This window comes from Mustelus asterias, chromosome 12, assembly GCF_964213995.1.
Source record: "Mustelus asterias chromosome 12, sMusAst1.hap1.1, whole genome shotgun sequence".
NCBI classification, from domain to species: domain Eukaryota; kingdom Metazoa; phylum Chordata; class Chondrichthyes; order Carcharhiniformes; family Triakidae; genus Mustelus; species Mustelus asterias.
Window position 1 is genome coordinate 26,923,986 of NC_135812.1, and position 12,815 is coordinate 26,936,800.

At 42.0% G+C, this 12,815-nt stretch overlaps 1 protein-coding gene across 1 annotated transcript in view; it reads left to right on the plus strand.

The window, feature by feature from the left end:
- The window catches only part of crcp (calcitonin gene-related peptide-receptor component protein), a 74,265-nt gene extending 64,871 nt beyond the window's left edge, over positions 1–9,394 (plus strand). The window contains exons 5-6 of the mRNA XM_078224937.1: positions 2,713–2,770; positions 8,198–9,394. Coding sequence (XP_078081063.1) covers positions 2,713–2,770; positions 8,198–8,365 — 226 coding nt within the window. The 3' untranslated portion in view covers positions 8,366–9,394. The remainder of the gene's footprint in view (positions 1–2,712; positions 2,771–8,197) is intronic.
- Positions 9,395–12,815: the final 3,421 nt, after the last annotated feature.

The following is a 12,815-nucleotide window of genomic DNA, read 5'->3' on the forward strand; positions in this document are numbered from 1 at the left end:
TATTCTCTCTATGGACTGCCATTAGCAGCCTTTCCCTTTGTTTTTGTGACTATGACTCACCTTTAATTTCCTCACCCTACAGTATAAATATCTCTCACTTTCTATGCCTTTAGCTTTGACAAAGGGTCATCTAGACTCAAAACGTCAGCTCTTTTCTCTCCATACAGATGCTGCCAGACCTGCTGAGATTTTCCAGCGTTTTCTCTTTTGGTTTCAGATTCCAGCATCTGCAGTAATTTGCTTTTAACCTAACTCATTTGCTTTTATACTCTTATTAATAAAGTCTCGGATTCTGCACCCTCTTTAGAATTGTACCCTTTGTTTTATATTGTCTCTCTGCCTTCACACTTCTCTGCATTAAATTTCAACTGCTGCATGTCCACGAACATGCCTATCCTTTTGACATTCTACACCACCTCTTCAGGGTTCACAACACTTCAAAGTTTTGTATCGTCTGCAAATTTTGTAAGTTGTGTTGAAACATGTTTAACCATAACACCAGCACAACACCCTCATGGTTTGGAACATAATTTACTGGGTAGTGATGACTTTCCAATGAAAATTGCAGCAGCTGAATATATGATGAATTTAAACTTTGGGTTGTTTGTAACTGATGTAGACTCTAATTAAAATGATTCAGCTGTGGATCATGTACTGTCAAGAATGCAGAGACAGCACCAGACTCTTCTGCTACACCCAGTGATTTATTAAAAATACACAGTGACTTGAGTAGATATACCTACTGGTCTTCCTGAGTTGAAACATGCAAACTGTTGATAAGGCATTAAAATCAAAAGTTACAGAACATTAGTCATGCTTCTTGTTTTACTACAGTAGTCAAATTCTATGCCTTTTTATTCAATTTTCAGAGTGAATTGCAGTTCACTTCATAAGCAGTTCTGATTTAAAATGTAAAGCCTTGGGGTTTGTCTTAACAATGCCAGGAATTGTCACGGTCTTTCTCGTTAAAACTTTCTGAATGGGGGGTAACAAAATTGGAGTTTGCAGATGTAAAATAAATGAATTAATGCCGGTGTGCCAGCTGAAGGTTATAAAGTAAGACAAAGCCTTCATGTGACTGTCTTCGAGTATCCCAAGCTTAACACACAGAAAATGTTTGATTCTTGAACACTGCTATTCTTTCATTTTTACCTGTTCTTTTTTGTTTCAACTTTTTCAACAGGAATAAATATATTTTATTCATGATGTTTTTTATATTAAAATGTTTGTGGAGATGTACGTTAGGAATGTAAAAAAGCCAACTTGCATTGATATTTTATTAAAAGGATTCACATGTGAATGTTGTCCTGTTTAATCCGGGATAGTCAGCACGGATTCGTGAATTTTTTGAGGAGGTAACTAAGTGTGTTGATGAAGGTAGGGCAGTTGATGTCATATACATGGATTTTAGTGAGGCGTTTGATAAGGTCCCCCATGGTCGGCTTATGATGAAGGTAAGGAGGTGTGGGATAGAGGGAATGTTGGCCGATTGGATAGGTAACTGGCTGTCTGATCGAAGACAGAGGGTGGGGGTGGATGGAAAATTTTCGGATTGGAGGCAGGTTGCTAGCGGAGTGCCGCAGGGATCAGTGCTTGGTCCTCTGCTCTTTGTGATTTTTATTAATGACTTAGAGGAGGGGGCTGAAGGGTGGATCAGTAAATTTGCTGATGACACCAAGATTGGTGGAGTAGTGGATGAGGTGGAGGGCAGTTGTAGGCTGCAAAGAGACATAGATAGGATGCAAAGCTGGGCTGAAAAATGGCAAATGGAGTTTAACCCTGATAAATGTGAGGTGATTCATTTTGGTAGGACTAATGTAAATGTGGATTACAGGGTCAAAGGTAGGGTTCTGAAGACTGTGGAGGAACAGAGAAATCTTGGGGTTCATATCCACAGATCTCTAAAGGTTGCCACTCAAGTGGATAGAGCTGTGAAGAAGGCCTATAGTGTGTTAGCTTTTATTAACAGGGGGTTGGAGTTTAAGAGCCGTGGGGTTATGCTGCAACTGTACAGGACCTTGGTGAGACCACATTTGGAATATTGTGTGCAGTTCTGGTCACCTCACTATAAGAAGGATGTGGAAGCGCTGGAAAGAGTGCAGAGGAGATTTACCAGGATGCTGCCTGGTTTGGAGGGTAGGTCTTATGAGGAAAGGTTGAGGGAGCTAGGGCTGTTCTCTCTGAAGCGGAGGAGGCTGAGGGGAGACTTGATAGAGGTTTATAAGATGATGAAGGGGATAGATAGAGTGAATGTTCAAAGACTATTTCCTCGGGTGGATGGAGCTATTACAAGGGGGCATAACTATAGGGTTCATGGTGGGAGATATAGGAAGGATATCAGAGGTAGGTTCTTTACGCAGAGAGTGGTTGGGGTGTGGAATGGACTACCTGCAGTGATAGTGGTGTCAGACACTTTAGGAACATTTAAGCGGTTATTGGATAGGCACATGGAGCACACCAGGATGATAGGGAGTGGGATAGCTTGATCTTGGTTTCAGATAAAGCTCGGCACAACATCGTGGGCCGAAGGGCCTGTTCTGTGCTGTACTGTTCTATGTTCTAATACCCACTTGTGCTTCTTTTAATTGATAGTAAGACTGTGGAGAGACGTGCTTTTAAAACAGAAACCTACCTGTTCAATTATTTGACATTGTACTTAAATATTGAATGTTTTGAGCATAATCCTATAAGGATTTATCGTTTATCCTCCAGGGCAGAAAAACTTCAGTTGTTGAATCACAGGCCATTGACTGCAGTGGAGATACAACTGGTAAGCTAAATTTCTTTAGCCACATCAAAAGATAGGAAAAGTAATTGTACGATTTGTGAAAAATACTCCTTTGGCTACCAAAGGAGAAGATGAAATTCTCTCTGGATTTGTGTATAAATGGGTCATGCAATGCGATATTGAGCCACACAAACCAGGATGGCTCACAGATTGCTCTTTGGTCTGTGATGAAAATAGATCATTTAGGGTGACAATGGCAATTCATCGAAGTGAGCTAGAGAGGGCAGTAATCAGCTGTGGATCCTGGTCCCAAACACTAGCCAGGGACTGCTGCTGGAAGAATGGGCTTAAGGACAGGATGAAGGTTTGGTTAAGTCAGAGCGTCGGCAATACCTGTGAAACATAACTCCAGAATAAATATACTGCTTTCAGGAAAGGAAGAGCAAAACATTTACAGTCAATTTAGTTGTTGTATCTGTCTTCCCATTTAAAATATAACCTATGATTGCTGATTTTTATGATATATGCTAAACATAGACTTAGACAAGTATGTTTATACAATGCAATGTTCTGAGTTATAGAATCTTTCTATTGTTTTCAGAAAATTAAGTTGGCTTCCCTACAATTTAAATACTTTTATATATTTATTTTTCCATTTGAAAGTAAGTGAACATGAGCCAACATTGACCTTTCGGTTCAAAGCTTCAGAAAGCATACACAGATTCAAAAGTTGTGTTATTCTTTGGGTGCATTTAAAATGATAACAAGTGCAGTATCTGACTGCTGCTGGATAGAATCTTTTGGCATTGTCAGCAAAGCTTCCCATTTTAATCGCAGCTTCCGTATGGCCCCATACTTAAGCAATGTAAATATTCCAGTTTGTGTAAACAATATGCAGACTGAACAGTCTCAGTGTTTATGAAGACGTGGCAGTTGGTTAACCATCTCAGGGAGTGAGTCTTCGAGAGGATTCCTTCAAGCAGTTGTGAAATCCAAGCTTTAATCTTTGAACACAATTTGGGAATGATTCAACATAATCTATGACATTTACCGGAATTCTCCAGCCGTTCACGCCAACGGGATTTTCTGGTTGGGCTGGCAGCGCACCCCCACCCGCGGGTTTCCCGGCAGCGTAGAGTGCCTTCAATGGGAAATCCCATCGACAGCGACGGGACCAGAGATTCCCACCGCCAATGAATGGTACGCTACCCTACCACCACCAAGAAGCGCGTGGCTGGGAGGCCAGAGAAGTTCACCCGTTATGTTTGCTAACCTTTCATTTCTTGTCTACAAACCATTTATCTACACATCAGAATAAAATTTTACTTCCTCCAAGCACTCTTGCATCTGGAGGAAGGGCATTTTCTTAACTTTTGCCTGGTCCATTGAACACCGCTTAGATTGTAAAATCAGTAAGTTCATTAACTTTCTCTGTCAGAGTGGAGTATCTTGTGCTTCTTCATGCCACCACTCAAACTTTCTGAGGGCCTTGGTGTGTTTTAGTTTTCAGCTTCAATGAAAGGTTATAGCTGAAACTTTACCCCCTCTTTCCTTTTTACAGAAAGCCCGTTTGCCATGTATTTCCAGAATTGGTTGTTTTTCTTTTATTTTACTGTTTTATATCAGGATACTTCCCTTCCAGGAACTTCAGCTTTCAAGAAATTCTCTTTCTCAGTCCTTCATGATTTACGTATGTCTATTTTATCCAAGACATCATCAGTGTTATCCCATTGCCTTGCTTGTGTCTCTTGCCAAGACCTATTTTTACAGCCATATCTCCTTTCTCAGCACCTGCTTTGAGTTCACGTGCATTCCACGCTGATCTGTTTTCTTTCAGACCTACTGATGATCAATCCTCAGTTCTGTGCAACCCCCCTCTAAATACACCCCACATGTGCTCTTGACATCTTTGTTCAGCAGTAAAAATCCAAATGCACCACATCCGCTGGTTCACCATTATCCTACAAGTTATACCCTCAAAAAATTCCAGTATATTTGTCCAACAGGATTTCCCTTTCATAAATCCATATTGATTTTAGTTAATCCCATTGATGTTTTCTAAATGTCCTGTTATCACATCCTTTATAATAGACTAACATTTTCCCTACTACTGATGTTAGGCTACATAATTCCCTGTTTCCTCTCTTCCTCCCTCCTTTTTAAAGTATTGGGGTTATGTTGGCCACTGTCCAATCTGCCAGGACTTTTCCAAAATCTACAGAGTTTTGGAAAATGACAGCTAACGCATCCACTGTTACCATGGGCACCTCCTTTAGTACCCTGGAATGTAGATTATCAGGCCCTGGGAATTTCTTGGCTTTCAGTCTCATTAATTTCTCCAGCACTATTTCTCTTGTAATGCTAATTCCTTTCAATTCCTATTCCCTACACCCCTGACTCCTTAGTATTTCTGGGAAGTTAATTGTGTCTTCCTCTGTTAATTGCTCTGCCATTTCCTTGTTCTCTATTATTATAAATTCTCCTGTTTTGGAGTGCCAGAGACCTACATTTATCTTCACTAATCTTTTCCTTTTTATATACTTATGGAAGCTTTTACAGTCCACTTTTATGTTACTTGCAAGTTTACTCTCCAAATTTGCAGATGACACTAAGATGGGTGGCAGTGTATGCTGTGAAGAGGATGCTAAGAGGCTGCAGGGTGACTTGGACAGGCTGGCTAAGTGGGCAAATACTTGGCAAGTGCAACATAATGTGGATAAATATAAGGTTATCCACTTTGGCAAAAACAGGAAGGAAGATTATCTGAATGGTGGCAATTTAGGAAAGGGGGAAGTTCAATGTGACCTGGGGGTCATAGTAGAACAGTCGCTGAAGGTTGGCATGCAGGTACAACAGACAGTGAGGAAAGCTAATGGCATGTTGGCCTTTATAGCAAGGGAATTTGAGTATAGGAGTAAGGATGTCTTGCTGCAGTTATACAGGGCCTTGGTGAGGCCACACCTCGAGTATTGTGTGCAGTTTTGGTCCGAGTCTGAGGACGGATATTCTTGCTATTGAGGGAGTCCAGCCAAGGTTCACCAGACTGATTCCTGGAATGGCAGGACTGACATATGAAGAGAGACTGGGTTGACTGGGCTTGTACTCAATGGAATTTAAAGTCTATTTTTCCTCTCTTAATCAATTTCTTTGTCCTCTTTTGCAGAATACAGGATTTCTCCCAATCCTTAGGTTTACTAATTTTTCTAGCAAATTTGTGTGATTCCTCTTTGGATCTAATACTAACCCTTAATTTCTTTTGTAAGCCATGGTTGGTCCACTTCTATTGTTGTGTTTTTGCACCAAAAAGGAATATATAACTGCTACAATGCATACATTTGTTCCTTAAACATGAGTAATTGCTTATCCATTGTCATGCCCTTTAATGAAGTTCCTCAGTCTATGTTAGCCGAATCACGCCTCTTGCCTTTGTAGTTTCCTTTGTTTGGATTTTAAACCGTAATTTCAGATCAGACTTCTTCACTTTTCATCCTAATGAAGAATTCTATCGTGTATTGGCCACTGTATCCTAAAGGACCCCACACAACAAGATTATTAATTAACCCCTACTGATTGCATCAGAACAAATCCAGGATAGCTCACAATCTTGGTCTCTTCAATCCAAGCATGAACTCCCACCCACATTTTGCATGGTGAACATTAGAATTTTACTGCCTTGCCTCTGCTCTCTCCCTCGGGTTCTTGCAGACTGACACTGAGGTGCAGTGATATTTTTAAGAAAACCTGTAAGCTGATCCTACAACTTCCTCAATGGCTTCCTATGGACTCTTCCCTCCTAAAGCCCAGCTCCGAGGCATCATGAATCACATGGGCCTTGTCTGCAGATAGAAATGCTCATTAATTATCCAATACCCTAAATTCATCCTAACCTGGAATTAAATTGACATTATACACTACAACTATTTACAAAACCTGACATTCCTAATATTTCCCAGAGACTCGGAGACTTACAGCCAGTCTACCGTCAGCATAGTCATTCTGGTCATTGATTACACTATATTCCCATAAAACAACCTGGGGACTTCCCTTAACTTTTAAGGTCCAAGCCAACAAATCTTGTCAGCAGAATTTAGAACAGGGCACGTGAGTCCCTTCATTCCACCCTTTTACCCTAAATTAAAGACACAGTCCCAAAGATTATATCCTTTAAAGAGACTTACGGATCTTCTCATTGGGGTGGCACGGTGGCACAGTGATCAGTACTGCTGCCTCACAGCGCCAGGGACCCAGGTTCAATTCTGACCTTGAGTCACTGTCTGTGTGGAGTCTGCACGTTCTCCCTGTGTCTGCATGGGATTCCTCTGGGTGCTCCGGTTTCCTCCCACAGTCCGAAAGGCATGCTGGTTAGGTGCATTGGTCAGGCTAAATTCTCCCTCAGTGTACCCGAAGGCCTCGTAGTGTGGCAACTAGGGGATTTTCACGGTAACTTCATTGCAGTGTTAATGTAAGCCCTCCTGTGACTAATAAGTAAATAAAAACCAACACCCTACACAACTGCAGTAAAACTTCCCTATTCCTGGACTCAAATCCTCTTGCTATGAAGGCCAACATACCATTTGCCGCCTTTATTGCCTGCTGTACCTGCGCACTTACTTTCAGTGACTGATGCACAAAGACACCAAGGTCTCGCTGAGTATCCACCTCTCTCAATTTACACCCATTCAAATAAAAATCTACAATAAATCTACAATAAATAAAAATCTAAAATAAAATTTCAGAAATGCTTAAGTAACTGAAAATAAGCAATTTTTACATTGTTTAAGTTTTGTTTTCATTTGCCAGCAGACTTTTGAATGCACCTACTTCATATTAAGTTGATATTTCTCTACACCCTAGCTATGACGTAACATTACATTCTGCACTCTCTCCTTTCCTTCTCTATGTACAGCACGCAAGAAGTAAAGTTTTTTAGGCTTATTAGCAAGGAGGCTTACATTAACACTGCAATTAACTTACTGTGAAAATCCCCTAGTCGTCACACTCCTGTTCAGGTACACTGAGGGAGAATTCAGCATGGCCAATTCACCTAACCAGCACATCTTTGGACTGTGGGAGGAAACCGGAGCACCTGGAGGAAACCCAGGCAGACACGGGGAGAACATACAGACTCCACACAGACAGTGACCCAAGCTGGGAATCGAACCCGGGTTCCCGGCGCTGTGAGGCAGCAGTGCTAACTACTGTGCCACCGTGCTGCCCTAGAAACAATACTGCAAGAAACAATATTTTTCACTGTATACTAATACATGTGACAATAATTAATCAAATCAAAAATCAAAAGAGATAGTCAACTTTTAGATTAATATGTTTCTTGGGGCTCCCTAATGCCAGGTGGAGTATGTAGAAACTCTTCACGATAACTTGATGTTTTATTCACATTTTTATGTGCGATGGGATCAAATTTAATCATTTGCATTAATAAATGTCAAGTTATCTATCGTAATGTTTCAGATGGTAGAAGAGAGTGAAGAGAGACTAACAGAAGAACAGATTGAGGAGCTTCTACAGACCATCAATAGTATCCTGCCAGGAGACCCCGATGAGCAAGCTGCGTCTCAGCAGCAGGAAGAGGCGGATATGGTTGCTGAAGAGGAAGGAAACCAAAAGGCAGAATCTTAGCAGAATCAAGCCAATCCAATAAACACCATTTCAGTTCAGGAAACGTTCTAATGATTGATCTACCTTGGCTTTGGTATTTAAGCCCTACTGACTGCTCTTGGATTCAAGCCTGCAAAAATAGTATTTCAGATACTGTCCAGATGTTTTCCGTTATGTTCTGTACCGTACCTTGAGAAAGACATGAGCTGTGTTTAGCTAGTGTTGTCTTAACTCAGAACTAGTATATTTTTATAATTCAATGGTGCAAAGACCAAAATACTTCAACCTCTGTAGCTTTGTATTTAGTAAAAGCTGACAAAATGTGTACCTTGTATGTTTAGTTTATAGTTGTTAGTCTACGGAAGAAAATCTGCCAGGTTAGTGTACAAAGGGGTGTGTGTGCAGAATTGGAAAGAAAATGCTTGTTGATGGATTTGATAAACAAAATAAAAGATCTTATATTGAAAACTGTTTAGGTCAATAAACTGAAACAATACACCTTGTCGTACCATGTATGTATTGTAGTATTATAGACACAGACAGACACAGACACCCTACAGTGCAGAAGGAGGCCATTCGGCCCATCGAGTCTGCACCGACCACAATCCCACCCAGGCCCTACCCCCACATATTTACCCGCTAATCCCTCTAACCTACACATCCCAGGACTCTAAGGGGCAATTTTTAACCTGGCCAATCAACCTAACCCACACATCTTTGGACTGTGGGAGGAAACCGGAGCACCCGGAGGAAACCCACGCAGACACGAGGAGAATGTGCAAACTCCACACAGACAGTGACCCGAGCCGGGAATCGAACCCGGGACCCTGGAGCTGTGAAGCAGCAGTGCTAACCACTGTGCTACCGTGCCGCCCTGAAATGATCCTGAAAATATTTAAGTGGAGTTTTAAGTCATTTTGGGAACTGGCTAAAATAAAAGCCCATTGTTACATAAGATAAATGTTTAAAAATAAAGGAAAATTGGTTTGGGCAACAGCAAGTTGGAATGTAAATTCACTGATTATGAAATAAAACATTTATTATTGGTTCAACAACCTCACATTCTTTCCGTACTAAGATCTATTGTATCCCAGCAAAATCTTTGTGTTCCTCCAAAGAACGTGAAAGCTCATAAACAACTACACAGGTAATTTGGAAATGTAAATTATAAGATTATTGTCACTTCCAACATCCAAGCATGTTGCTTGGAAAAACTGGCGCGAGGTTTCATACAGAGCCAAGTGGAATCTAAAGAATCCCTTGAATACCCGCTGCTTTCTTCGAAGAATAGAAGGAGTATAAGACCATAAATTGTAGAAGTAGGCCATTTGGCCCATCAAATCTAGTGTGCCATTCAATGAGATCATGACTGATCTGATATGAAGATCCTCAACACCACTTTCCTACCTTATCCCCATGACCCTTGATTCCCTTACTGATTAAAAATCTATCTCCGCCTTGAACGTACTTACCCCAGTCTCTACAGTAAAGAATTCCACAGATTTACTACCATCTGAGTGAAGAAATTCCTCCCTATCTAAAATGGGCGACCCTTTACTCTGTAATTATGCCCCCTAGTCCCACAAGGGAAAACAACCTCTCGGCATCCACCTCGTCAAGCCCCCTGAGAATCCTATGTAACTCAATCAGCTCACCTCTCATTCTTCTAAACTTCAATGAGTACAGCCCCAAACTATTCAACCTCTCAAAAGAAAATCCCTCCATACCCAGCATCAACCGAGTGAAACTTCCCTAGACTACCTCCAATGCCAATTTCCTTAGATGTGGGGAGGAAAATTGTTCACAGTATTCCAAGTGTATTTTAACTAGTGCCTTGAATAGTTTCAGCAAAACTTCCCTGTTTTTACTCTCCATTCACTTTGAAATAAAGGCCAACATTCAATTTGCCTTCCCTATTATCTACCAAAATAACATGCCCCTGTCTATATCAATGGGGCAAAGTAGAAATCGTCAAGAGCTTCACGTTTTTAGGTGTCCACATCACCAGCAACCTGTCCTGGTCCCCCATGCCGACACTATAGTTAAGAAAGCCCACCAGCGCCTCTACTTTCTCAGAAGACCAAGGAAATGTCAGCTGCGACTCTCACTAACTTTTACAAATGCACCATAGAAAGCATTTCTGGTTGTATCACAGCTTGGTATGGCTCCTGTTCTGCCCAAGCCCACAAGAAACTATGAAAAGTCGTGAATGTAGCCCAGTCCATCACACAAACCAGACTCCCATCCATTGACTCTGTCTACACTTCCCGCTGCCTCGGAAAAGCAGCCAGCATAATTGAGGACCCCACGCACCCCAGATATTCTCTCTTCCACCTTCTTCCGTCAGGAAAAAGATACAAAAGTCAGAGGTCACGTACCAACCGACTCAAGAACAGCTTCTTCCCTGCTGCTGTCAGACTTTTGAATGGACCTACCTCGCACGAAGTTGATCTTTCTCTATACCCTAGTCATGACTGTAATACTAGAACATAGAACATAGAACATTACAGCGCAGAACAGGCCCTTCGGCCCACGATGTTGCACCGACCAGTTAAAAAAAAAAACTGTGACCCTCCAACCTAAACCAATTTCTTTTCGTCCATGAACCTATCTACGGATCTCTTAAACACCCCCAAACTAGGCGCATTTACTACTGATGCTGGCAGGGCATTCCAATCCCTCACCACCCTCTGGGTAAAGAACCTACCCCTGACATCGGTTCTATAACTACCCCCCCTCAATTTAAAGCCATGCCCCCTCGTGCTGGATTTCTCCATCAGAGGAAAAAGGCTATCACTATCCACCCTATCTAAACCTCTAATCATCTTATATGTTTCAATAAGATCCCCTCTTAGCCGCCGCCTTTCCAGCGAAAACAATCCCAAATCCCTCAGCCTCTCCTCATAGGATCTCCCCTCCATACCAGGCAACATCCTGGTAAACCTCCTCTGCACCCTCTCCAAAGCCTCCACATCCTTCCTGTAATGTGGGGACCAGAACTGCACACAGTACTCCAAGTGCGGCCGCACCAGAGTTGTGTACAGTTGCAACATAACGCTACGACTCCTAAATTCAATCCCCCTACCAATAAACGCCAAGACACCATATGCCTTCTTAACAACCTTATCTACTTGATTCCCAACTTTCAGGGATCTATGCACACATACACCTAGATCCCTCTGCTCCTCCACACTATTCAAAGTCCTCCCGTTAGCCCTATACTCAACACATCTGTTATTCCTACCAAAGTGAATTACCTCACACTTCTCCGCATTAAACTCCATCCGCCACCTCTCGGCCCAACTTTGCAACCTGTCTAAGTCTTCCTGCAAACTACGACACCCTTCCTCACTGTCTACCACACCACCGACTTTGGTGTCATCAGCAAATTTGCTAATCCACCCAACTATACCCTCATCCAGATCATTAATAAATATTACAAACAGCAGTGGCCCCAAAACAGATCCCTGAGGTACACCACTTGTAACCGCACTCCATGATGAATATTTACTATCAACCACCACCCTCTGTTTCCTATCCGCTAGCCAATTCCTGATCCAATTTCCTAGATCACCCCCAATCCCATACATCTGCATTTTCTGCAGAAGCCTACCATGGTGAACCTTATCAAACGCCTTACTAAAATCCATATATACCACGTCCACTGCCTTGCCCCCATCCACCTCCTTGGTCACTTTCTCAAAAAACTCAATAAGGTTAGTAAGGCACGACCTACCTGCCACAAAACCATGCTGACTATCACCTATCAATTCATTACTCTCCAAATAACTATAAATCCTATCCCTTATAATTTTTTCCAACATCTTGCCGACAACAGAAGTGAGACTCACCGGTCTATAATTCCCGGGGAAGTCTCTGTTCCCCTTCTTAAACAATGGGACAACATTCGCTAACCTCCAATCCTCTGGTACTATACCAGAGGCCAACGACGACCTGAAGATCAGAGCCAGAGGCTCTGCAATCACTTCTCTTGCCTCCCAGAGAATCCTTGGATAAATCCCATCCGGACCAGGGGATTTATCTATTTTCAGACCCTCCAGAATATCCTGCACATCCTCCTTATCAACTGTAATACTGTCTATTCTACTCCCTTGCAACCCAGTGTCCTCCTCAGCTATATTCATGTCCCCTTGCGTGAACACCGAAGAGAAATATTGGTTCAATGCTTCACCAATCTCCTCCGGTTCCACACATAACTTCCCTCTGCCATCTATAACTGGCCCTAAACTTGCCCTAACCAACCTTCTGTTCTTGACATACCTATAGAACGCCTTAGGATTCTCTTTAACCCTATCCGCCAAAGTCTTCTCATGTCCCCTTTTAGCCCTTCTAAGCTCGCTCTTCAACTCCCTCTTAGCCAATCTAAAGCTTTCTAGTGCACTACCCGAGTGCTCACGTCTCATCCGAACATAAGCCTCCTTTTTCTTTTTAACCAACAAAGAAACTTTTT